Source organism: Poecilia reticulata, chromosome 6 (assembly GCF_904066995.2).
Source record: "Poecilia reticulata chromosome 6, P_reticulata-male-v2, whole genome shotgun sequence".
Classification (NCBI taxonomy): Eukaryota; Metazoa; Chordata; class Actinopteri; order Cyprinodontiformes; family Poeciliidae; genus Poecilia; species Poecilia reticulata.
The window spans coordinates 25,139,074-25,162,818 of NC_088835.1; the positions used below are offsets into that span (position 1 = coordinate 25,139,074).

The 23,745-nt window shown below is 41.2% G+C and overlaps 1 protein-coding gene across 4 annotated transcripts; it reads left to right on the forward strand.

Annotated features, from left to right (window-relative positions):
• The first annotated feature begins 114 nt into the window (after positions 1-114).
• LOC103466502 (protein phosphatase 1 regulatory subunit 12A) lies at positions 115-22,602 on the forward strand. Of its 4 annotated transcripts, none has more exons than XM_081608241.1 (24): positions 115-529; positions 7,647-7,777; positions 7,922-8,040; positions 9,238-9,394; positions 9,492-9,636; positions 9,735-9,809; positions 9,932-10,011; positions 13,040-13,209; positions 13,322-13,431; positions 13,518-13,712; positions 13,868-13,950; positions 14,037-14,126; positions 14,325-14,426; positions 16,461-16,562; positions 16,636-16,726; positions 16,824-16,955; positions 17,045-17,147; positions 18,161-18,258; positions 18,333-18,392; positions 18,482-18,568; positions 18,687-18,791; positions 19,415-19,465; positions 19,700-19,750; positions 21,439-22,602. In XM_081608241.1, exons 1-24 carry the CDS (start codon positions 254-256, stop codon positions 21,523-21,525), a joined length of 2,700 nt encoding a protein of 899 aa, XP_081464367.1. In that variant the 5' UTR covers positions 115-253; the 3' UTR covers positions 21,526-22,602. The 4 variants fall into 4 exon arrangements, with proteins under 4 accessions (XP_081464367.1, XP_008410329.1, XP_008410326.1 ...); XM_008412104.3 differs by having other exon boundaries at positions 116-529; positions 13,016-13,209; XM_008412107.3 differs by lacking the exon at positions 19,700-19,750 and having other exon boundaries at positions 13,016-13,209.
• Positions 22,603-23,745: the final 1,143 nt, after the last annotated feature.

Consider the following 23,745-nt stretch of genomic DNA (forward strand, 5'->3'; position numbering starts at 1 on the left):
TAAGTGCTGAAGCTGAAGCAGCGAATTTGAAGCCAATTTGTGTTGCAGTAAGTAAATTCCGAGCCAACCCTGAAGGCACCAGGGGGCTGCCGCTTAAGTTCCCAGCGAAGTTTGCGGTTTCAATTGTAGAGGTCGTCCACCAGGTGGCGCAGCTCGGGCAGTGAGTGAGAAGGCTCGATCTAAACACCGCACTCCGCTGCTTCTCCTCCTCGTACCATGAGCTGAATCTGTCCGGGGACACACCAGGGGGAAGATGGCGGCCACTGACCATTCCCGGTCCGAAGCTGCCAAACAGCGACGGCAGGATCAGCTCCAGCGATGGCTGGGCTCGGAAACGGAACAGACGGGGTCGGAGACTCGGAAAACCACGGGCGGTTCTGGGACGCGGCGGGCGAAAGTGCAGTTCGCGCAGGGAGCCGTGTTTATGGCCGCCTGCTCCGCCGGCGACCGGGAGGAGGTGGCGGCGCTACTCCGACAAGGAGCTGACATCAACCACGCCAACGTTGACGGGCTGACAGCGCTTCACCAGGTGGGCAGTTTTTACCTTTCTGTCTGGTATCAGGACACAAAATGTGTCTTTTTTTTTGCAGGCGTTCGATTGTCTCTAAACTAACCGCGACGTTGATCCGTTAATGAGCCTCACAGAATGAGGCGTTCAGGTTATCTAGCTCGTTAGGTGAAATGTGTTGCTTTCTAGGAAGCAAAGTAAACGTTTGCTTAACATTTACCGCAGCAGGTTCTGCAGCTTCATCGGAATGCTTGGATTTGTTCAGGGAGGTTTAGGCAGAATTTCTGGCCTGTGTGTGGATTGTCACAGTTTCTTTACTTTAGCTTGACACGTCCACCTTATTTTTTTCCCTTGGTTAGTTCAATACTTCTTGCTTTGTTTTTTTTGTTGTTGTTGTTGTTTTATACCACACAGTAAAATGAGGTCATATCAATGTTGCTGGGATGACATTCTTTTTTTATAGACGCAGTCTAGCAAGGCTGAGGCAGACACTCCCTGTGTAGTGATATATTGTAATAATCTAGTGAACAAACAGGTCCTGGTGTAGAAAAACTAAAACTACAGCAGGAGGGGTAGGAAATTATTTCAAAAGTTGCAGTTCATAGATTCAGCATGTATATTATTTTATTGTATTTATTTTTACTAGATTTGTTCCATTGAGATCATACAACTTATTTGCAAAATAGTTTAGTCTAGGTTGTTTTTAGATGGACAACAATAATGGACTAAGAATGAAGCCTTGTGGAACCCCTTTTGCCAGTTTGGCTCGTTATATCTGAACCATCTTGGTTCTGTCTTCAAGCTAATTTGCAAACCCTCCAACTGCTTGTTTAAAAACAAAACTGGTATCAGAGGCGTTTGAGGAATCCAGTTGCATAGAAAGATGGCACTGTTTTTTTTATCAAGGGCTTTTTTAAGGGTATTGATGGTTTTTATAGGAGCAGTAGACGTGCCATGATCTTCAGGAAAACATGTATTGTGTGACGAGGGAATTAAGCTAGCTATATATTGTTTTTCTCATCCACTGACCGAGGATTACTGCTCTTAGAGATGTTTCTGTCTTCCGTCTTCAACTTCAGAGACCCTCCCTCCTTTCTACTTCAGTGTCATCAGTGGGCTGCATTCTGGACATCATCACTGTCACACAAACCTTCTGTGATGCTGCATTTCCTCTTCATTTATAACACAGGGTGTCAAACACGTCGTCGTCTCATTACGCAAGCTGAAGACGAAGCCAGCGAGTGTCATATGTGATATTTAAGAAGATGTAAACATTGTTTTTCTTCCCCCCATATTTGAGGCTCGCAAAAGAGCTGCAAACGCTCCAGTGGGACTTTTTTGTGAACGCAATTAAGCTTATTATAGTTTTTTACCTATAGTTTTTGTTTTTTGTTTAGTTTTTGGATTTTTTTCGCCTTTGTTTTGTTGTAAGTCATTATTTGTTCCCAAAGACAAGCTTCCAAGCTCACTGTTTGTGTTCCGCTGAGATGATTTTCAAATCCAAACTTGGCCTCACCTGATGACAGTGAACCAAGCCAGAAGACACACAATGAAATCAATACTCCCATGTTTGCCCCAAAATGCTTGATACAATTTAGATAGAAATAACTAAACTTGTAAGAGTCAAAGTTCATCTCCTCTGTTTTCTTCAGCTTGTGTGACTTGAGGGTCACCAGAGTCAAATTCTGGCCCATGCAACGTGGAATCCTCTTTTAATTTAAATGCAACTTGAATGCTTCAGAGTCATTATTTGTCAAATGTTGGTTCTCCTTCACACCATTTAATGAAATGTGATCTCTGACTCAAATAAACACAAAGAAGAACCAGAAGTTTGTTTTTACACTGGCCGAAAATGCTGATGTGTGTTTGTTATGGGGAGGGCGACGCTCTATTGGGTATTATATTTAAGGAAGTGGTAGTAACCCCAAGATAAAAGTTTTGTGAAGCGTTCCTGTTTTAGTTTGATCCCCATGTGGTACCCAAGTGAGGTTTTTATCCATCCCCCCATCCCGTTCCTCCCCTGTTGCTCATCTGTTGCCTGGCAACTTGAATCAAATATAGGCCTACTCTTTCCAAACTTTCCATCCTCACCAACCAAAGACTTTCTCCACAACACCGTCTTTCTCCTCCTCCTCCTCCGACTGCCTTGCGCGCTCTTTCTCTTCCTCCTCCCTCTCTGCCAGTTCCCTGTGGAAGAGACTTCGGGGATTTCAGATGAAGAAATGGAAAACATTCCTCAAACAGCACAAGCTGCTGCTGTCAAAGGCGATTTCCACAATGAGTCACTTGATGACTTGGAGAAAGACTCCGCTTGGAGGGTCTGCGCTCACCTCTGAAGCCTTCAGAGGGGCAAGAAGTGCCCTCTGTTCTTTCATTCAGCTACTTGTTCGGATACCACTCCCACCAAACAGACACACATCCCTCAGTAGTGGGTGAATAAAGCTTTTTGGCACCGCTTGCAAGCGTCATCTTCTTTTCTTACAACAAGCACATTTTGATCCCCCCCCACCCCCAACCTGGTTTCCCGCTAATTGTCTCATATTGCGAGGAACGAAGGAAGGCCTGTAGCGGCTTTGCGATTAGTTGATTTAGACCAAAAGCAAAGCCTCTTAGGTAGCTTAAGTCACTCCTGGAGGGGAACGGCTCTGTGTGAGGCTTTAGCATCATGTAAACACTCTCATTACTCTCCACTCAGTTTGAGGAGTTATAATTACTGATGTTGATGTGACGGCATTTACTTCAGGTTGGCAAATTCTGTTATCCACATCCAAATAAATAAAGAGAAGGAGGAGGTTTCTCGGCAGCAACTGCCAGAAAAAATGTCCCCAGAAGACGATTCCCTATTCTTTTCTCAGCCCACCGGTTGATATGTGTGGCTTCCATTTAAACGTCTTGACTTCTATATCTATCATGTTCAAACTTACTGCGGGCATTTCTGTTGTCATGGTGATTAATTGTCATGACCTTTGAGATCTCTTAACTTCTCATCTGAGGCTGGGAGAAGATCAAAATGTCACTTGTTCATGAGTGAACATTTGCAAGGCTAACGGCATCCTCGTGTCTTCGCTGTTTTTGTTTTGCTTTGTGATGTCAAGCTATTTTTAAGCAGAGCAGCCTATGTATGGGCTTAGAAAACTTTGAGAATGCATCTGTGGGGTGCGAAGGCTTCTCCTAGAGACCGGAGCGGTCACAACTTCCTGTGTGGTCAGCGCTACAAGGATCAGTCAACAAGTGAAATAAGTTGATCCTTATTCATCGTTTTTGGTTGTTGTCTTTTATTTTGGATATTTAAAATAACTTCCAGTTCCAGTGTTGGCTGTTCTGTGCAAAATTAGTGTTTATTAGTCTCTTGCACTTGCATTATCGTGCAAATATCAATATATCATTTGAAAATGAGCTCAAAAACCCAATGCTATTGTTTATTGCGATAATTTCTGGGACAATTTATCGTTCAGTAAAATGTGTGATTGTGACAAACAGACTTATTTTCGTAATGACATTATAAATATGTTTCTTATAAAGGAAAAAAATGCTATCTTTTCTCATCAATCATTGTGAAGCTCCTGCTCAGTCTTAGATTGTGAACAATTTTGTTCCATTCAGCTTTGACCAGCTTCACTGTTTTTGCTGAAGAAAAGTTTCCCCACAGCATGATGCTGCCACCACCATGTTTCACAATCGGGATGATGTGAAGTGTTATTCCTTCACAGATTTTCATGGGCTTTCTCTCAGCAGCACATTTCTTCCTTCCACTGGTCCGTAAAGGCCAGATTAATTGTATTAATCGTGATAAATCAATTATTGAAACAATCGTCAACTTATTTAGTGATAGTTTAACTAGAGTATAAATGATCAGAAAAGGCCAGTTGTTGAAAGAACAAGATCTTCAAAGCAGTAATTTAGAGAAAACTGCAAAAATATATACATTTCGCCTTAACGATAAAAAAATCTACCCAGAACTCCTCAGGTTGTTTAATTTTTACTTCACCTGGTTCAAACTTTGTAAAAAAAAACCGACTTATATTGAGCACCTATTGCTGTCATTTTATTAACTTATAAACCCCAAAAGACAGTGAACAGAAAGGGCTAAGGTTAACACTTTGTTGTTAGTGTTTTTTATTTTTTTGCTTCAAATGATCAAGCATACGCTAAAGGGATACTTTCTTATTTCAGTTCAGCTAATAAAATGTTAAAAGGAATTTGATTTTTTTTATTTGTGTTTTTTATGTATTTCCAATAATAGTCGTTAAATGGAAAAATCTGAAGAATATGCCATTTTTTAAATCCAATTAATTGTAAGAATAATTGACAGAAAAATCAATTGCTAAAACAATTTAGTTGCAGCCCTAGTTTACAGGTCTCATACTCTTTCTCATCAATTAATTTACCAACTAGTGGACGTTATTGTGATGAGGTGTCTTTAAATTCTTGCAGTATATTTTATTTTGAGGTGAAAAACAGGAAAAAGGTGAAGGGGAGTGAATATTTTTGCAAGGCACCGCATGTAGGCTGTCTCATCTATGTTTTTATTTCTACATGACGACAGAGTTCTTGTTCCTGGGGCTGGTTGAACCCTTTTGCAGTGCCAATTTCTGACTCATTGCTAAGACAAAAAAACAGCTGACTAACATTAAAACGCCTTAATCTGGTCTCTCTATTCAGCTGTTTGCCACTTTTTGTGTCACTACAATTCATTTGGATGCATATACAATCAGTCGGGTAGAAAAAACAAAGTAAGGGGCCCCCTTTTTTGGAAAATCAAGATCTGCCTCAGGTGTTCTCAGTTGGCAAATGCATGAGGAGCGCTGTGAGAAGAAGTAACAAATCTTGATTTTCTTGCTAATGGATACACAGTGCTGCACAGAGAAACTTGCACTCAGTTGCTTAAAGCAGGAGAAAATGTCACATGTAAATATTGGATTGGACCTGAAAGGAGCCACTCTGTGACAGGACTGGGTCATAGCAGCCCAGAGCTGCTGCTTCTGTAGGAAACTCCCTGTCTCAGATATCCTCTTTCCATCAAAACCGATCATCATTGTGATGCTTGTGTGGACTAAAGGCATGCCCGAGTTGGCCAACAAAAGAGGCAGCTACTGCAGGTTCGTACAATGGAAAGGTTTGTGACAGTTTTATTGGAACGGTTCCACGGAAAAGCACTACATTGGAGTTTTTTTTTTTTTTTTTTTTTTTTTTTTTTATGGGTAAACAAGTCCGTACTGCAAGTTAGAGCACAGTTCAGTGGAAGAAGAATCCTGTTTTTTTTTTGTTTTGTTTTTTACATCACATGGTGTGAAACTAAGGTGTGTAATATTTGTCACCTGGTGAGGCATTCAGTGCGGCATGTAGGTGTGGCTCGCAGATCAGCCGCTGCATCCAATAACCTGTGCAGAGGAAGTCATGTGATCTCTGGTAGATTATATTTCATTATTGCTCATTTACGTCATCAGCGGTTAATGATGGAAAAACTCTCCAACTCGTCATCTCTGACCACAACTCCACCTTAAACACTCATTATTTACTAGTCAGGTAATTCAACAAAATATCTATTAGGTAATTTGCCCATTTAGTGAACAGTCATCATATTTTTGTTTATCAAAAAAATAATCACTTTGAACTTTAATTTAAAACTGTTGTGAAATAAATGTAAATAATTATTCAGTCTATTTTTCTCAGGTTTCTTTTCTATTGGACTACAGAGTACACAGTTAAAAGTACACACTTTTTTTTTCTAAAATCAAAGCAATACCAACATTTAAAAATACTTTGAATACTACCCTCTACCCCATCATAGAGGGTCCATGATCTGCACAATAGCAAAGCAAGAAATAAAATGTTTTACGAACACCTGAAACAAGATGGACACAGTCGCGTAATGAAATGCATATAGTTAGTTGAACAGAAGACCTTTATACTTTGCAACTGGACACATTTTCGTCATGCATTTCTTCTCTTCTACCGTGTTTTAAGAAGAGAAATGTTGGACTACACAAGGGCACAGTAAAACACATGATAAGCGCAAGGAAAATGTAACAACCACAGTCTTAAAGTACTCTTTAGTAATATGATCCACATTATCTTCTTGCATCAAGAATCCTGTCTGGCTTGATTGTCATGTTTTCCAGATGTATGAATATATTCAGCTGAGTCTTCTTCATGCATAAAGAAGTGGGGAAAACAACTACCATTTCTGATTCATTTCATTTTATGGGAATGTTTATAAAGTGGTGTAAAAGTATTTCCTACTTGTAAATTTCTTGTGTTTTTTTTTCTGTCATGCTTAAATGTTTAAGGTTAAGAAATGCACTTATATCAGAAATCCTGTGTAAAACTGAACCAAAGTTAATGACTTGACTACATTTTTAAGGTAGCAATTGCTTTCTTTTTTTCCGTCAATAAGTAAAATCAATATCTGGAAATTACATTTTACAGGTTCTCTTCGTCTTATACTAAATTGGTTTGACGTTCTGAAGCATTTAAGTGTAATAGAAAGCAAAAATAAATGTATATGTTGGCAAATACTTTTTCGCAGGACTGTAACTAGTTCAGCGCATCGATCTGTTTGAATTACGGTGTCAGTAATTTTCCAAGCATTTTTGGCACGTTTGTATTTCCTTTGTATTTATGTCTTACTGTGCAACTTCTAACAGAAAAATACAAAGCAATTTGTTTCAGAATAGGTAAAGCTGCGATTTTATTCATAAATATCAAAAAGCATAAAATAATCCCATGAGATTCACATGCGATTTATCTCGGGACTTTGGTTGGGTCACGATGGGATCTTTAATAAACTTCTCCCCAGGAAAAGCTGCCAGACACATCCACTGTTTCATTCACGGAACAAAATGACGGTTTTAGAAACTACTTGAGGGCTTTTAGCAACCCACTTAGCAGAAAGCCATTACAGCAAGTATACAGTGTGGTCATTGTTTTAGCTCTGCTGCTTTAGTTGGGTTTAATAGATTTTGGAAATGTCTGGAGTTTCCCACTTTTTCTCACTGAAAACGTAAACAGATATTTAATGGGTTGGAGACCCTCTGAAACAAACATCTGTATTATCCGTTTGAGTTCTCAGCGTCAGGACTTTTATTAAACAAATCAAACACAGCGACGTTGACGTGTTTGTTTGTCTCCCTGTCAGGCGTGCATCGACGAAAACGCAGAGATGGTGCAGTTTCTGGTGGAGAACGGGAGCGACGTCAACAGAGGGGACAATGAGGGCTGGACTCCTCTGCACGCTGCAGCTTCCTGCGGCTTCATCCAGATCACCAAGTGAGTCCTCCTCACCGTCACCATCCTGGCTACTGCAGACTCTGTGATTTGTTTCAGATCAACATTTTTTTCAGTGTGTAAATTATAGATTAATATATTGAAATTATTTTCTAACTGCTTGCGGACCATCTCTTTGTTTTGAAGGTACCTGATAGAGCACGGTGCTAACGTTGGGGCTGTCAACAGCGAAGGAGAGCTCCCTCTGGATGTGGCCAACGAAGATGTAATGGAGAGGCTTCTCAGAGCTGAAATCAAAAAACAGGGTGAGCTCATTAAACACATCGCCGTCCAGGGTTCCCTGCTGAGTCATTGATGTGACTGTGAATCATAATCACAGATCCCTTTAACTCCCATTGCTTTATTTGAAGCTTTTCAGTGTTTAGTTATGTCATAGAATCAAACCTTGGAATCTAAAAAAATCAAACTTTTTAACATTTCAGAGAATAGCTTGTTTCTTAAATGGCTTCCTACATCTTCCTCTATCTTAATTTTTTGAACAGGTGCCTTTCCGTGTTCTTCCCTCAGTAAAATCTATGAACATGCATGCTCAGAAACTGGAAAATGATTACATTTAAACTTTTTGACCAATCCTGGTCACGAGCCAAGTTTTCATTGCATCTCAAATGTTATGAGTTGAACAGTGTTGAAGTGTTTTCACGATAAATGTAGGTTAATTAAAGAAGTAATAGTTTGCCACAAGTTAAGCAAAAGTAATTTGGTTTGTTTTGTTATAGTTCACATAAATGAATAAAAATATACTAATATAAACGAATAAATGATATTCAGAAAAGCATCTGAATATCATTAAAACTGAATAAAGTTAACCCACATTTTTCAGACTTTTTTTCCTTCATGACATTCACCCTTATTTGAACTTTTGCATCTCAACCACCAAAGTTATGCATCAAGATCTGTTAAAGTCTATTCAATGTGCCAGATATGTACTATTGATTGGCAGAATTCACATACATGGCACTTGAAATATGGTATTGAGTATCGCATCCATAGATATTGGAATGAAGATTGTCAAATCAAGACTCGGCAACAAAGCAGTTCAAAGTGGTACACCTTAAACAAAACATAATACAGTGACCAATTGTGAAATAAGCAATAAACATTAATGCCATCATAAAAATCACCAAGCAAAAATGCATAAAATATATCAATCAATGTTCCTATTATTATTAATCAGAGGAAACTCTAAATAGGAACTCAGTCTTTCAGCATCTTGACAGTTTTCTGGACGTTTGTTCCAGAAACCAGAAGACCTGAGAGGTCTAAACATGTTGTTCACCTCTAATTCAAATGGTCACAATTTCTTGGAGAATTCCAAAAAGTATGAGAAGAATCTCCCTTTGGACTGTTTTATGGTTTCACTCTGGAAACGGTTTTAATTAAATGCATATTTTTAAAACAAAAACGATTTTGTCATTCCCATGTCGTTCACATCCGCCTCACAGGGATAGATGTGGATAAAGCCCGGAAGGAGGAGGAGAGGATCATGCTGCAGGACGCCACGGCGCTGCTGGAAGGAGGCGGCTCCCTGACGCCTCACCCCAACACCAAGGCTACGGCTCTGCACGTCGCCGCAGCCAAAGGTTACATCGAAGTCCTCAAGTAAGAAGACAAATGACGGACGTTTTGTCCTGTTTTGGTTTCGTCTTGTATTCATGGCCATGTCTGCCCCTCCTCCTGTTCTTCCTCACCTTGTCAGGGTGCTGTTGCAGTGTAGGGTAGATGTGGACTGCAGGGACATAGACGGGTGGACGCCTCTGCATGCGGCGGCTCACTGGGGACAGGAGGAGGTGTGCACCCTGCTCGCCGACCACATGTGCGATATGGCCGCCGTCAACAACGTGGTGAGGCCGACCGAAATGACCTTTGCTCACTCCTAAATCAGCCGCTGAAGCTTTATCGTCGGCTGCAGCTGATAAAACACGGCTCAATTTCCTTATAGGGTCAAACGCCTCTTGATGTTGCAGACGAGAACCTCGTGGACACCCTGGAGGAGCTGCAGAAGAAACAGAACGCTGTAAGTCTGCCTTCAAACGAGCTCCGCAGCTATTATCACCCGCTCAGATAAACTCCATCTGATTGATGGTGCTGCGGCACAGAATGTTCTCTGTGTTTATGTCTGTTTATATTCCTCTTCAGTTACGCAGCGAGAAACAGAAACAGAATCCTGTTATTGAGACCAATCAACCTATCTCCATGGTACCAGTCCGCACTCGCAGGTTAGTGCCACTATATGTGTGTGTGTGTGTGTTGGTACACACTTTGCCCTTCCTTAGCTGAATCCCATAAAGCCCAGTACCAGTTGTCTGCATGCACGCAAGTCTGATTTTAACGGTCCAAGCGTTCCTGTGAGCTGATGTACTGCTGAAATGACTTTGTCTGTCTTAGTGTCATCCTGCACACTTACTGATCTCGATTTGTAATTTAGGAGTAAGCCAGGTATAAGTTAATAAAAAAATTTTAAAAATCAGTGTATAACAGGATTATATAGATGGCAAACGGAAAATTAGACATAAATAACGGCAGTTCTGATCTTTTTATTGTGGAAAGTCCTTCATCTGTCATAAACAATCTGAATAGCTGTTTCGAGTTCATTTGTGTAGAAGTAATCAGGACCTTTATGTGAAGTACTTTCTAAGTAAAACATCTGGTCCGTTTCTTTTTATCGGTGTTAGATCAGCAGCTTTAAAGTGGCTACTTGCTGCTGTCAGACGCTTCTGGCTTTTCTCCTTTTCGATGCCTGTGCTGAGAACTGTCTGTGCAGTCGTGGACGAGAGCTGCAGATCAAACCATCAAGAGGCAGAGGACGCTTTGTGCCGCTAGTCTGATTTACAGGGTTCCAGTGTAATCTGGGGGAATTATACAATTTGCGTATTTTCCAGGGTGATTGTGGAACAGAAATTGAATCTGGACTCCCTGTCAGAATCTCTGCTTGATAGATTACAGGTCTGAATGTTAAAAAAATAGTCCATTTGTCTGTCTGTCCATCCATATATATATATATATATATATATATATATATATATATATATATATGTATGTACATCCTTTCCTTCGCCCATATCTGTCTTTATCTATCCACCTACCCATCCATCCATTCTTTTGTCTGTCCACTGGTACATCCATCCATTTTTCCATTTATTTTTCCAACCATCGGTCCTTACATCCTTTTGTCCATCAATTGGTCTATTTTGTCTGACCAAATGTCCTTCCCCCAATCCATTTTCTCATTCATCCATCCATCCGTCCATCCAGCGTTTTGTCCATCCATTTGCCAATCAGTCTGTTCTTCTACCATCCATCCATCCATTCACTTATCCCTCACTCTGTCCATTCATCCATCCTTCTGCCCATGCATTTTTCTATCCGCTCATCCGTTTGTTCGTTGATTCATCCTTGACTTTGTCTGTTTTCCCATCATTCGTTTGTCTGTCCATCCATCTATTTATATGTCAAGTCTGTGGTTCCTCAGGCTCCATAGTAAATATTCTACAATTTTAAAGGAATGTTTGTAAAGAAAAATAGCTCAAAAATAGATTTAAAAAGTTTTAAAAAGTGTGAAATTTTGTTGAAAAATGCCAAATTGAATGTTAACTTCTGAGGTTAGCGACTACATTTTATGAAGGAAAATGGAAAACATGATTGGCCTACATTCTGTTTAACCACAGAACTGCGGTTTGTTTCAAAGAAGGAGACGTTATTCTCCTGCAGCTCAGTGCGTTAAGCTCTCTAAATAATTCAAGCATCCTTATTGGCTTTCTGTGGATTCCTTTAACTTGAGTGATTGGACATAATGCATTATACTTCCACATAGCTATTAGTCACATCAGTGACTAACAGTCACTTTTGGCTAGTGTCAGTAAACATAGTCATGCCACATGACAGTCAGAAAGAAAGAAGTAATGGAAGCTGCTACTAAAAAGTCTTAAAACTTAAAATGTTGCCATTTAAAAGTCTTAATGCTCTCCAGTGCCCTTTTAGGCAATGACGCAACATACATAAAATGCTTTGAATAATGTGTTCCAGTGACCATTACATAAGATTGGGGCACATCCCACTTTGTTGTCAGTATTTGTGGCTGTTGGACCTTTTTCTAAAATCCAGACAGGGATTATTTGTCTGTTTCCCAAAGACCTCTCAGCACCCTCTCAGAGTCTGCTGTTTATAACATAGCTGCACACAGTGTTCTTTAGGTTCAACTTGGTACACCTTCAGTCATGTTAATTACACAGCTTCATGAATAACATGACTCTGTTGAGAAAAAGGGATTAAATCATTTTTAAAAATGATTTAATCTAACATTCTGAGCCTTCCTGAGAGCATCTTATTTACTACAAGTACCAACAACCAGTAATTACCACTAATTATTGCTTTGAAAGTCGTGGAACGGAAAACGTTTAGCTTTATTTCTACAAAACTCTGCTAAAAATCTATGCAACCCATTTTGTCCTGTTAATAACCACAACCTGTAATGTGTTTCAGGTGACAGAGCAGCACAAAGTTGTTGTGTAGGGTTAAGTGGAAGGTAAATTGTACATGATTTTTGAAATATTTTTGCAAATTAAAATCTAAAATAAGTGGTGGTGAGCTTTCTTATTCATTTTCACTCTGAATACATATGACAGTTTTATGGCAAAAAGCACTTTGAGCTGCCTTGTTGCTGAAATGTGCAGGACAAGATTTAACATGTGGAAGCAGTCATATTAGTCTAAATATGAACTTATAACTGTCTGGCAAAATTGTATACAGGCCTGTCACAATAAAGAATAAATCAATCATACGATGAACTAGAGGAAACTGGTGGCAGCAGCATGCTGTGGGGATACTTTTCAGGAAAGACTTGTAACTCTACGATGACAAAATGTAAATTATTATTAATACTTTTGTTGATAATAAGTGGCTAACATGACACTGAGACCAGGCATTGTTTTTTTTTTCTTTTCATTTGAGTCAGTACTCTTTTGCCTTTGGTTTTTTTTAAACAAATCAAAGCAAAAAAAATCATAAATTGAAGATGCAATTAGAAATCTGGTGCCAACTCAAAAACAACGCACTACCAAAAGAGTCCAGCGGTGCTACCTGTTGACGTTCCGATTGACGCTTGCTTGCTCGCTTTAATTGGCTGCACGTTGTACGGTCGCCCTCACTGATCGGCTCCCTGCATGCCACCTGTCGTCCCTCCCCGACTCGGGCTCCGCCCCCCCCATCCCCTCTCCACCGCAGGACCTCTATTTCCCGCATGAGCAGCAGGGACAAGATATGCCTTCATGAGCGGGAGAAGCACCCGCCTCCCGCCTTGCCGAGCAGTCCGGCCGAGGACGAGGAGGAGGAAGGCCAAACGGGGCAGAGCCAGGCGAAAGCCTCCAGCAGCTCCAGCTCAGAGGAGGAGAGCGAGTCCGAGAGCGACACGGAGTCAGGTGAGGGGGGGCGGGGAGAGAGAGGGGAGAAGCTGTTGTAGTTTTGTTTTGACTTTGTCTCTGCGAAACTGTTTGGAGGATTTTTGACCTGCGTAATGTTTTACCGTTGCAGAGAAAGCAAAAAACAGAGAAATTATAAACAACTTGAACAACAAACGAAATACCACCAGCGTGCTTCCTACCTCCATGTCAGCAACTACCACTGCAGGCCAGCTGAAGAAGGTAGCCTTTACAGATGTTGCATGAATACCAGGTGCTTACTGTGCTTTGTAGAGTTTCGCAACCCAAGTCTTTTGCACATGTGGCAGGAACCAAGCAAGCCTCAAGCCACCGAGTCCCCAGGCTCATGGAGAACGTCCCTGAGGAAAGCGGGCAGCTCCGTGACTTTGGGCTCAGCCGGGCTGTCGGACTCCTTCCAGGACCCGAGCAGAGCCGCAGAGTCTGGACTCGGAATGAGCCGCTCTGCCTCCAGCCCCCGCCTCAGCTCCGACGCCGACACCAAGGTACACAATCGTTTCCGAGATTTATGCGCCCACAAAAGTACTGCCGTTATTTAGAACATGACGAGCCAAATAAAGGCGTCTTTTAGAGCTTCATCTCACCGAGCTGCATAAATAACTGATAAACAGACCAAAGTCTCCCTCTTTCATTTTCCCAGGAGCCAAGACTCGCTCGAGTGCCGCCGACTCCAACACGGAGACTCTTCAGTATTCCAGATAACAGCTCTGACAGCTCCAACAGGTGGGATTGAATGGGTCCAGCATAGAGAAGCAGAATCGAAGTCACTGCATATGTGTCCCTGTCACTCTGTCTCCCTTTTCTCTCAGTTGGCTAAGCCGTAGCTCGTCGTACACTCGACGACTTCATAGTCAGTTAGGGAATGAGTTCACTAGCTCCACACCATCTTTGCTACACAGGTCAGTCACGCTGCTCACCACCTGTTTCGTATGTATTTGCTCTGCCATTTATGTGTTTGTGCACTTGCATTGTCACAGCTCACAACAGCAACCCCACCCTCCCCTCCTGCCCTTCATAGCTGCAAATCTAATTTATGTGTAAAAGTTACAGTGTAATATGTGCTTTTGTTTACCTTTCCTATTTTGTTCTTTTATTAGCTCGTCTTATGTAAAGAGACTGGATGACGCCAACGTGACCTCATCGAGTACAGGAACAAGCTCTGCTGGTCTCAGCCGCCTTAATAGTCTTTTAGCTCAGAGGTATTTTACTGTAAAATTACAGATATATTACGTTTTTCTTTTTCAGACCTCTAGCCCCAAAGTACTATATTCACTTCTCTGCCTAAAATCAAGTAAAAAGGGAAGTCAAAACCCACAAAAAAATAAGTCAAAAGTTACCGATGAGTGATGATGTCACATTTGGAAAGCCTGGCTAAAGCATCAATAAGTAACATTTTGTCCCCTCGAGGCAAAGTTAGGGATGCCTACGTCTAAGTCTTCAGACTAAAATGAAAATTGATGTGGCTATTTATCCAGGAAGGAGAAAGTCAAAGGTATTTGGTGGTAGTAGTTTTGAGACCTTAAAAACCGGTACCTGGTTCTCAGTCTGCCTGTAATTGGAAACACAATATTCAAATTGCTTGAAATCTGTCAGCATGTAAAAAGTCATTGCAGTTTCTGCTCCAGTTCTGACCAGCATCATTACTCTGATGTGAACAGACATGCCGCAGTATTTTCCTCCCACCAGCAGCCTACTTTATATTAACCTGCCATGTTGAGATTATTTTGGTCTCATTTTTGTCCACATAATTAACTCATATATATGTTGTGGGGTTTTAATTGCACCACAGTAATGTATCTGTCAAAACATTATTCAGAGGACACATCCGTTACACTGCTTGAACTCTGTTAGTCCGTCTACTTTTGGTTTTCTCATAGGTCACTGTATTCCAATGCTAACTACAAACTGAGTTCTCTCTCCTTCATTTGGCTCCAGACTGGTTTAACAAACAGCCCCTCTTTGCTTCGTCCAGCAGGAACCTCGGCTACTGAGAAATGATGGCTTGCTGGAGGCTTGCACTCTGTTGAAGTTTTAAATGATTGGATCTTAATTTACCCAATTGCTAACCTTTTCCTTTAACGACTGTAAAAGAAGCTATGCTATGAAGCTTACCAGAAATAGCACATGCTATAAACAACCATTTCCCAAGTGCTGAGCTGAACCACATCCTTGCCAGCAATAAAATGTCTTATAGTTTCCTCTGTCTCTGACCTTAATGGCGCAATATTTCGAAGCGTGGTCAACACGGTCTGACTTCCTCTGCTACAGTTACTAAACTACAACCATGTAGGCAGACTACATTTCTAAAACGGTACAGAAAATTGATGTCATTGTTCACAACTCGTCTTCTGTTGAAAGTCTACTTGAGAAATCCAATTGTATGGGAGAATTTGCGAATGAAGCGCAGAAGGTAGATGAGAATCGGGCGGAATCGCTTAGAAAGGCAATAGCAAGGCTGCTTTGGCTCAGACATGGAGGGGAAAAAACTCTGTATTTAGAAGCTTAACTATGTTGGAAGATTGTTTAAAGAGAGTTGTTATTGATTTAATGAAATCTGTGGAAATAAGCAGATGTTTCAAACAGGAGAAAAAAATGGAGGGACAAAAAGTGCGGGGGGGAAATATGATCATAAACAACGTGATCTGCGGTTCAGGCTGGTTACATGCTGCTCAAGCTAACTGTAGTAGCTGCAGCATGAGGTGTTTTATTTACTATTCCCTCAGTTTTGGGTTGTTCTTTCCCTTTTTCCAGGATTCCAGTTTTTTATGATCCTAGAGCAAAAGTTGTTTATAGCAGAGAGGACGTTTGGTGGGTGAGGGGAAATCCATGCAGTTCACCCATTTCATTTTCATGGAGCTCACAGGTTTTCTACATTAATGGATTTCGTAGGAAAAGTAATCAAGCATTGACCAGACAACTATTAAACAGTTCAATGGAAACTTTTTTTACTAAAAAGAAAAAAGTGTTATTTATGTAAACCAAGATGTCAAATCATCATCCAAACAAGGCGATGACCATGTATTATTAAAAAGAGTGGTTATGAGGGCTTTTCTGTTGCCAAAATGGAATTGCAAATTGACAAATCTGCTTCTAAGAATGATGTAAACGACACATAATATTTATTTATAATACCTACTTTCAATATTTGAGGATGTTATGGGTGAAAAATATGACCTTATGTCTGTTTCTGGCCTAATTTCAAACGTAAACACCTTAAAACATTTTCCCCAAAGAACTCCTCAGGAACAAACGGAAAAGAAGGAGCCACCGTCCACCATCACCTCAACTTCTCAGAGCACAACGACAAGCGACCAGGAGAGCAAACAGAGGCGCAAGTAAGAACAAAACATCTAACCAAACAAAGATGGTGATCTGGCTTTGTCACTAACGGCGATTCTGACCACAAAGGTCGTATCTGACGCCTGTGAGAGATGAGGAAGCGGAAGCGCAGAGAAAAGCCCGCTCCCGGCATGCGCGGCAATCCCGGCGCTCCACCCAGGTCAGGATTTACCTCCTCACCCCGTTCCCTGCCTTTGAACCTCGGCTTTGCCATGTGTGTGTGTGTTTGCTTCATCGTTGTTTTCTTTTATTCAAAGGGAGTTACGCTAACAGATTTGCAGGAGGCAGAGAAGACAATTAAAACCATGAAGACAGACAACAAAGGAAGAGAAAAGAATGAGGAAGAAGAGAAAGAGAAGGAAGCCAAACAGAAGAAGGCAGATGAAGGGGTAAGAACCCTCTGAAATGGTTACAGACCGGTTTGGCTGTGCCGTTCGTGTTTCTGTGATCTTGCGACACTAAAGCGATGCGTTTACAGGAAGTGAGCTGGAGATCTCGTATTGCCAGCCTGCAGAAGTCGGACCTGCTGGGTCTCACTCAGCCTGCTGGCTCGGCTCGCCCTCCAGCATCTGAAAGAAAAGGTAGTCGCTTCTTCAGTGCCGTCCAAAAGCATCTGACATTCACAAAGTTTAATGCATTTTATTGGGATTTTGTGAAGTGGAAGGAAAATAATGATGGTTAAAAAGTTATTCGTTTTCAGCCCATTTTCTCTCTGGTATTTATTCTTTATTTTCATTCCATTGAATTGAATTTGTTTACCTTATTGACAGGAGTCAAAATGCAGATTTTAACTCCGGAGGCGCTACAGGCGTCCACAGCTCAGGCAGGGAGAATCTGTCAACAACACTATTAGATTTCCCATTGACAAATCTGGCGTTTATGGATTAATGGCAAAAAATATGTTGTGAAAGAAAGTAAGACATCAGACGTCCCAGTTAATGTTGGCCACGAGTTTTGTTTAGGGACACAGCAAACATATGGAAGAAAGCTCTCTGGTCAGAGGAGCCCAAAATTAAAACTTTTTGGCCTACTTAGCCTGCTGTGGAAAACTGGGATCATACTGGAAGAATGCTTTTCTACTGCATGGGCAGAAGAGCTGGTAATAGTTGATAGTATAATGGAACCAACTGGAGGGCAATGCTTAAAAAACAATTTTTAGAGGGAGGCTTCAAAAGACTTGAGTCTGAATTGGAGCTTCGCCTTCCAACAGGTTAAGAACCCTAAACGTACAGTCAGGGCTGCAATCAACTGGATTAGATAAAATATATATTCAAGCATAAGAATGGCCCAGTTAAAGTCCAGACACGAAGCCAGTGTAGAATCTTATGCAGAACTTGAAAATGAATGTTCTCAAATGTTCTCCAACTAGGTTTTGTTTTAACTTATTTCTAAATAAAAAGAACAAAAACCATGTACTGTACACTTTTACACACCAATTTGTGTTTCTTTTGTAACAAAAAATCCCAATAAAAAATTAAAGTTTTGGGATCTCAAGTGAAAAAAGTTCAATTGATATGAATTTTTTTTTAGCATAAGCCCTTAGATACTTCTCTTTTCTTTTTCCACATCTGACATGCTGTGTGGTTCTGCTCAGATGTCGAGTCCATCACAGGGGAAAGCGAAACAGAAAAATGGGCCAGAGAGCGCAGAGAGAGGAGACGGGCCAGGAGGAAGGCACAGAGGCCCGATGAGGTAAACGCAAAACCGTCTTCGTGGAGAAAACTGCTGCAGATTGACTCTGGTTTCATACCATCTGTCTTCTTCAGGGCGAAGACATTGAGCCCAGTGGAGAGGAGGAGTTCTCAGGGAGTGGGCTGGATCCACAGGTTGTACTTGATGTGTGTAATCAAATATTATTAAATAAGTACAGCAGACACGTTTACCTTTTTTTTTTTTTTTGTTTTTCTGTATGCAGAAAGACAAAGACATGAGTTCAAGGTTGGACACCTCGTATAGCAACCGCACCCAGAGAGAAGGATCGGAGAGCAAAGATTTTAAAAAGGTCAGCAGCAGCTGGAGTTGATTGGTTTGCTATGTGGTGATACTTCTATTATTAATTGCCTTTGTGTGTGTGTGCGTGTGTGTGCGTGTGTGTGTGTGTGCGTGTGTGTGTGTAACAGCTGTTTGAGGAGGTTTCCAGAGAAAACAGCCAGCTCCAAGCTCAACTGCAGGACACACAGAGGATCATTAGTCAGACCAGGGTGGAGCTGGAGAAGGCGACGCAGGTGATGAACAAGTTCAATTTCCTGCTTAAAGGGGCAGTACGATGTAAAATATTACGAGCTTTATGTCATGTTATAAAGTTATTCCCTCATCAGAAGCATGCCTGGAGTGTTTCCTTAATTCTTTCGTGCTTTCATGTTTGAGAAATCCTTGAATCTCCCTTGGTAACCATTCAGCTGAGCAAAAGACCTAGCTGGACGTAGCTCCGCCTTCAAGCCGCAGCTCGTCCTCAGAGCTGCAGTTTCCAAGTTTCCGCCGCACAGACCAGCCCTCCCCCTGCAACTCGGCTCCTTCAGACTAACCAGCAGCAATTAGTAAACATTTGGTGGAGTTGCACATTGACTGGGCTACTTCTCAGTGCAAAGCTGATTAAAAAAAAAAAAAGAAGTTGTTAAAGGGCTAATAGAGGAGCTCTGTTGTGATTGACTTCCTGAAGGCAGAGTTTCAGAAAGAGCAGGAGATTTTAAAGAGACAAAGACCCAATTTTAAGGCATTAAATTACAAAGTCATAGCATTTTTATAACAACTGAGGGTAACATATTTACTTGATTTATTTTCTTGACTAATTGCTTGAAAACCTTCGGTGTTTTTGATTGTAAAAAAAAAGTATTTCTTTGTCCAACAGAGACAAGAACGCCTCACTGACTGTTCAGCACTACTGGACCTAGAGAGAAAGGTAAAGCTCACTCCCACCCTTCCTGCCGATATTTTCTCTCGCTTGGTTTGTATTTTCGTAGTTCTTGTAGCTTCGTGTGCCTCACTAGTGCCACCCCTGCCGTTTGACACACTCTCCTCTCTTCCCCCACTTAAACCACTTCCTCACTTGTTTTCACTCAACTTCTGTCCTTCTTCTCTGCGTCGCTTCCTCTCTGCCCCCTCCCATCCCCTCACGTTTTTTTCCCGACACCAGGACCGGAGGATGTTGGAGCGGCGCATGGCGGAGCTGGAGGAGGAGCTAAAGGTGAGGAATGGTTCGGAGGGAGACTTATCAGGACCGCTGACACTTTTGCATGCTTCTCTGCTCGACTGGCCTGGCTTTGGCTTGTGGGAGCACGCTGCAGAGAGCTGCCTCTCACTGTGGTCAAGTGGTGTGATAAGGTTGGTGTTTGGCACCTGCCCACCCAGTTTTACCTGAGTGTTTTCTCTGAGACAGCCATGACAGTTTAACAAAACCGCTGGGAAAACAATGCAAGTTATTTTTTTAAGAAGTGTTGTGGCGAGACTGTACTGTAAGTGGCTTAGCTGAAGCCACTTTTGAGTTATTTCTGGCTTCCTGTGGTGTTTGTTTCATAATTTGTTACACGACAGAACCATTTTCCATTAGAGCTTCAGTGCAGACTCAACATTTTGGGTTCAGCAAAGACGTCAGAAGTTAAGTATTTTATCCATCTAAACTTGTTCAGTTGAGTTTATTTATTCAATAACAATTAAAAGTACACATTTACTTTATTTGCAGATGCTGTAGTTTTAAAATTCATTAAAGTGACAATAAAAATAATTGCAGAATCATGCCATCCAAGCTAGTAGTTATCATCCATTTCTTGTTATCGAGGTGAAATGCTCAATATGTCATAGTATTGATTTTAGGTGAAATTTCCCAGCCCTAGTGTCGCCCCTACCCCGCCTGTTCCTGTAGACTCCTGGTCAGCTGGCTGAAAGGAGGTTACAACTTTCTCCTTATTTACAGGAAAGATAAATTTGGCTGTTTTGAAATATTTTTGTTCATGAAACACACAAACAGTCATTATGTTCAAACTAAAGTAGCGCCACAGGAGATATCTGGTAGTTTGTGTAAAAGTTTGCTCTTAGCACAATATGATCAGTTGGAATACACACTGTTGTTCTAGCAGGCTTTATGTGATTTGCTTTTATTTTTTAGGAATTCTAGGAAATCCTTATTACTTACTAGCTGTATTTAATTCCCTTGTAAAGTTGCTGTAAATAACAAAACACAGGCTTGTACCTTTTTTGTTTTGTTTAATGGGCTGTTGGTTAAGATTCCTTGTTTAATGCCATCCATTTAAACACTAGTTAAATATATTTCTAGGCTGCAGATCTGAGTGCTTTGACTTCTGATTCTCTTTAAGGAGAAATCAGTAACTTATCTTTGGATGAAATAATCACTTTTATCATTTAAGAATAAAGAATGTAAGCAGAATCCAGCTGACCACATGAAATAAGCTAGAAATAAACATTGTGCTCTGATTTTAAAGAGACAAAAAAAAGGGTGTCACACTAAATATATATTTTTTTATTATTTTACTGTTCACTGGAATATGAAACTATTATTTTTAGAGGTGCGCCGATCAACCAACCGGTTGATTGATTGATTGGCCCCAATTTCCTTAATTTTGGGTGATCTGCAATTAATCAATACTTACATGTGAACTTATCTACCTCCGAAAAGGTCTGAAAATAAAAAAAGTGCAGTTAAAACAAGTTTGTTTTGTTAATAAAACTAAAGTTTCAAAGTTCTGCGATCCTTATCTTGTACTTCTTACCGGATGGGATTTTTCATGTAAAGTATAGAGGGTGAGTCTGATTAATCGCTGTGAAAGACGCCAAGTGACGACACCAAAACACACTTTGACGCTACACACACTCCCTGTTCGGACTTGATTTAACGTGAGCTTTAACTTCTACCTGCAGGTTTTGGTTGACCTGAGAGCAGACAACCAGCGTCTTAAAGATGAAAACGGAGCACTGATCCGCGTCATCAGCAAACTCTCCAAATAGACTGAGAGAGACGACCACCAGGGAACTCTTCTCCCCCCTCACTCCTTCCATCCATCCCACCGCTTCCATACATTCCTCTCAGTGCCAAAGGGTGGGGGGGGGGAGAAGCAATGGAAAGTTCTACACGCACGAGCACTGCAGCTTCACTTGGATTGAGATGCCTCTTCATGAACAGCTGGAGTGCCTTTTGAGTGCCTTGTTGCTCAGTTGCCACAGGAGGGACCTGTGCACGCGCTTCCCCACCACGTCGACGTACTGTGACTATTCGTCAGGGAACCTGCACACACACACACCGTCCCGCCGAGTGCATTCTTCCTTCCCACGATGCACGTTCCACTGAGCACACGACATGGCTTGGTTCTTAGAGCGTCCACCTTGTATTTATTCTTTTGTGAACACGTCACACGTTGAGAAAGTTTCCCCTCACCAGGTCCAAGTGTTTTGGTGTTTTCTTCTTCTGTCACTTCTCTCCGGGGCACGTCTTAGGCTCTACGTTTTTGTGTTAAACCATGCCATGAAGGCGAGGAAGCTCTGTTGGGTTGTTTTGCTGCCACATGCAAGTGTTTGAACCCACCTACCTCTCTCCACTTATGCACTTCCCTGCATCGTTTTGTTTTATTTCTGTAATCGCAGACATACTCCATGCTCTTAAAGGCGAACCAGGTCAGTGGACCACAGCACTTTACTCTCTGCAAAGCAATAAAAAATAAAAATAAAAAATCTGTGACCCTTTGCCCGGTCTTTTAGAAAGACAACTTTAAACCACAGCAGCCATCCTCACTGAGGAAGCAGCCTGAGAATATTCACGTTCAAAGGTTGCGCAGTTGCTGAAATTACTAATTTGTCCAGATCTATTATGCTATGAATGGTTTTTAATTGTTACCATTTATATTATTTTCTTTTTTTTTTCATTTTCAATTCCTCTTTTAACTAAGAAGCATGGTTATGTATGTAAATGTAAGTCTATAATGTTACCCTTTGAAGTAAAATTCCATGTAGCCTTGCTTCACATGTTGGTTTTCTAATATATATTAAATGGATCTCTGCACCATAATAAAAAAGTGTTTTCAAAGCTTGCTTGGTTATTCTGAACCTGTCACATTTGTTGTTTTTATCCATCAGATGTTTGAACTCAAAGCAAGATGGTTGTTATTTTATAGTTTCATTGCTCTAAATATCATCAAATGTCTTTTTTTTTTCAATAATTCAGTTCAAAAAGTTAGCCTCACATTTACTACAAATTTTTATTTCAAACTTTTCAGGTTTACATTGTAATGTTTGCAGACTTTTTTGTTGCAAACCTGAGGATAACCTAACTTTTTTTTTTTTTTTATGTAATATTCAGAATTTCCAATAACCAAGTTTCAGGTTCTCGGATGTAAATCATAACCATAAAAAGTAGCAAAAGTAAACATTTAAAAAACAAGATATTGCAAAGTTTGAATATACAATTAAATCTTTAAGCTTTTTCAAAAACAAATGTCTAAATTTAACTTAATTCTTTGAAATGCACCGAATGTGTCTGTAAAGTGTATTAGTTATCGGTTTGCTCCTTTTGACGGTGGTTCACCGCATCATCCCTGCATGTAGTGCAGAGGTTTTCTGTGTAAGGCGGACAGATGGCCTGTATCAGTTGTGGGAGGGAAAAAGAAGACAACAGCTGCAGCACTAACTGAGACTAAAAGAGGAAATGGAGCTACACAGATGTATTTACAGCATGTCTGTACTGTTGCATTAATCTGCTGCTCCGGTGATGAACCATTCATCACCGGAGTCTGAGGGACAGAATGAGTGTGTGTGTGTGTGCCGGAGGAGCACATCTGGGGCAAAGCTGCGTGAGACCTGATGTCTTTTGGCACCAGCGCTGACACAAGTTATCCATCTGTTTGGCCCATCCGAGAGCAGAGATGGACCACTGTCCTGGATGGTAGGAGATCTGACAGCAGGCGAAGCTCCTAAAAAGGAAGAGCAGGCCGGCCAAGGCGCGCTCTCTGTAAATATCCCTCAGGTCTGAGAAAGGCATAGGAAGGGAGCTGGGGAGGAAGAGGGAAGCGGATGGATTGCAGCCTTATATGGACAAAGCGCTGCTTTTCCCAGGGTTTGTGGCTCTGACAGCCGGCACGGTGCCAGATGCTGCGCAAAATGGCTCCCTGGTGCCACCAAGAGGCTCAGCTGATGTAATGCTCCGGTCCAGCTGGGAAAATGTAACGTTAGGACTGT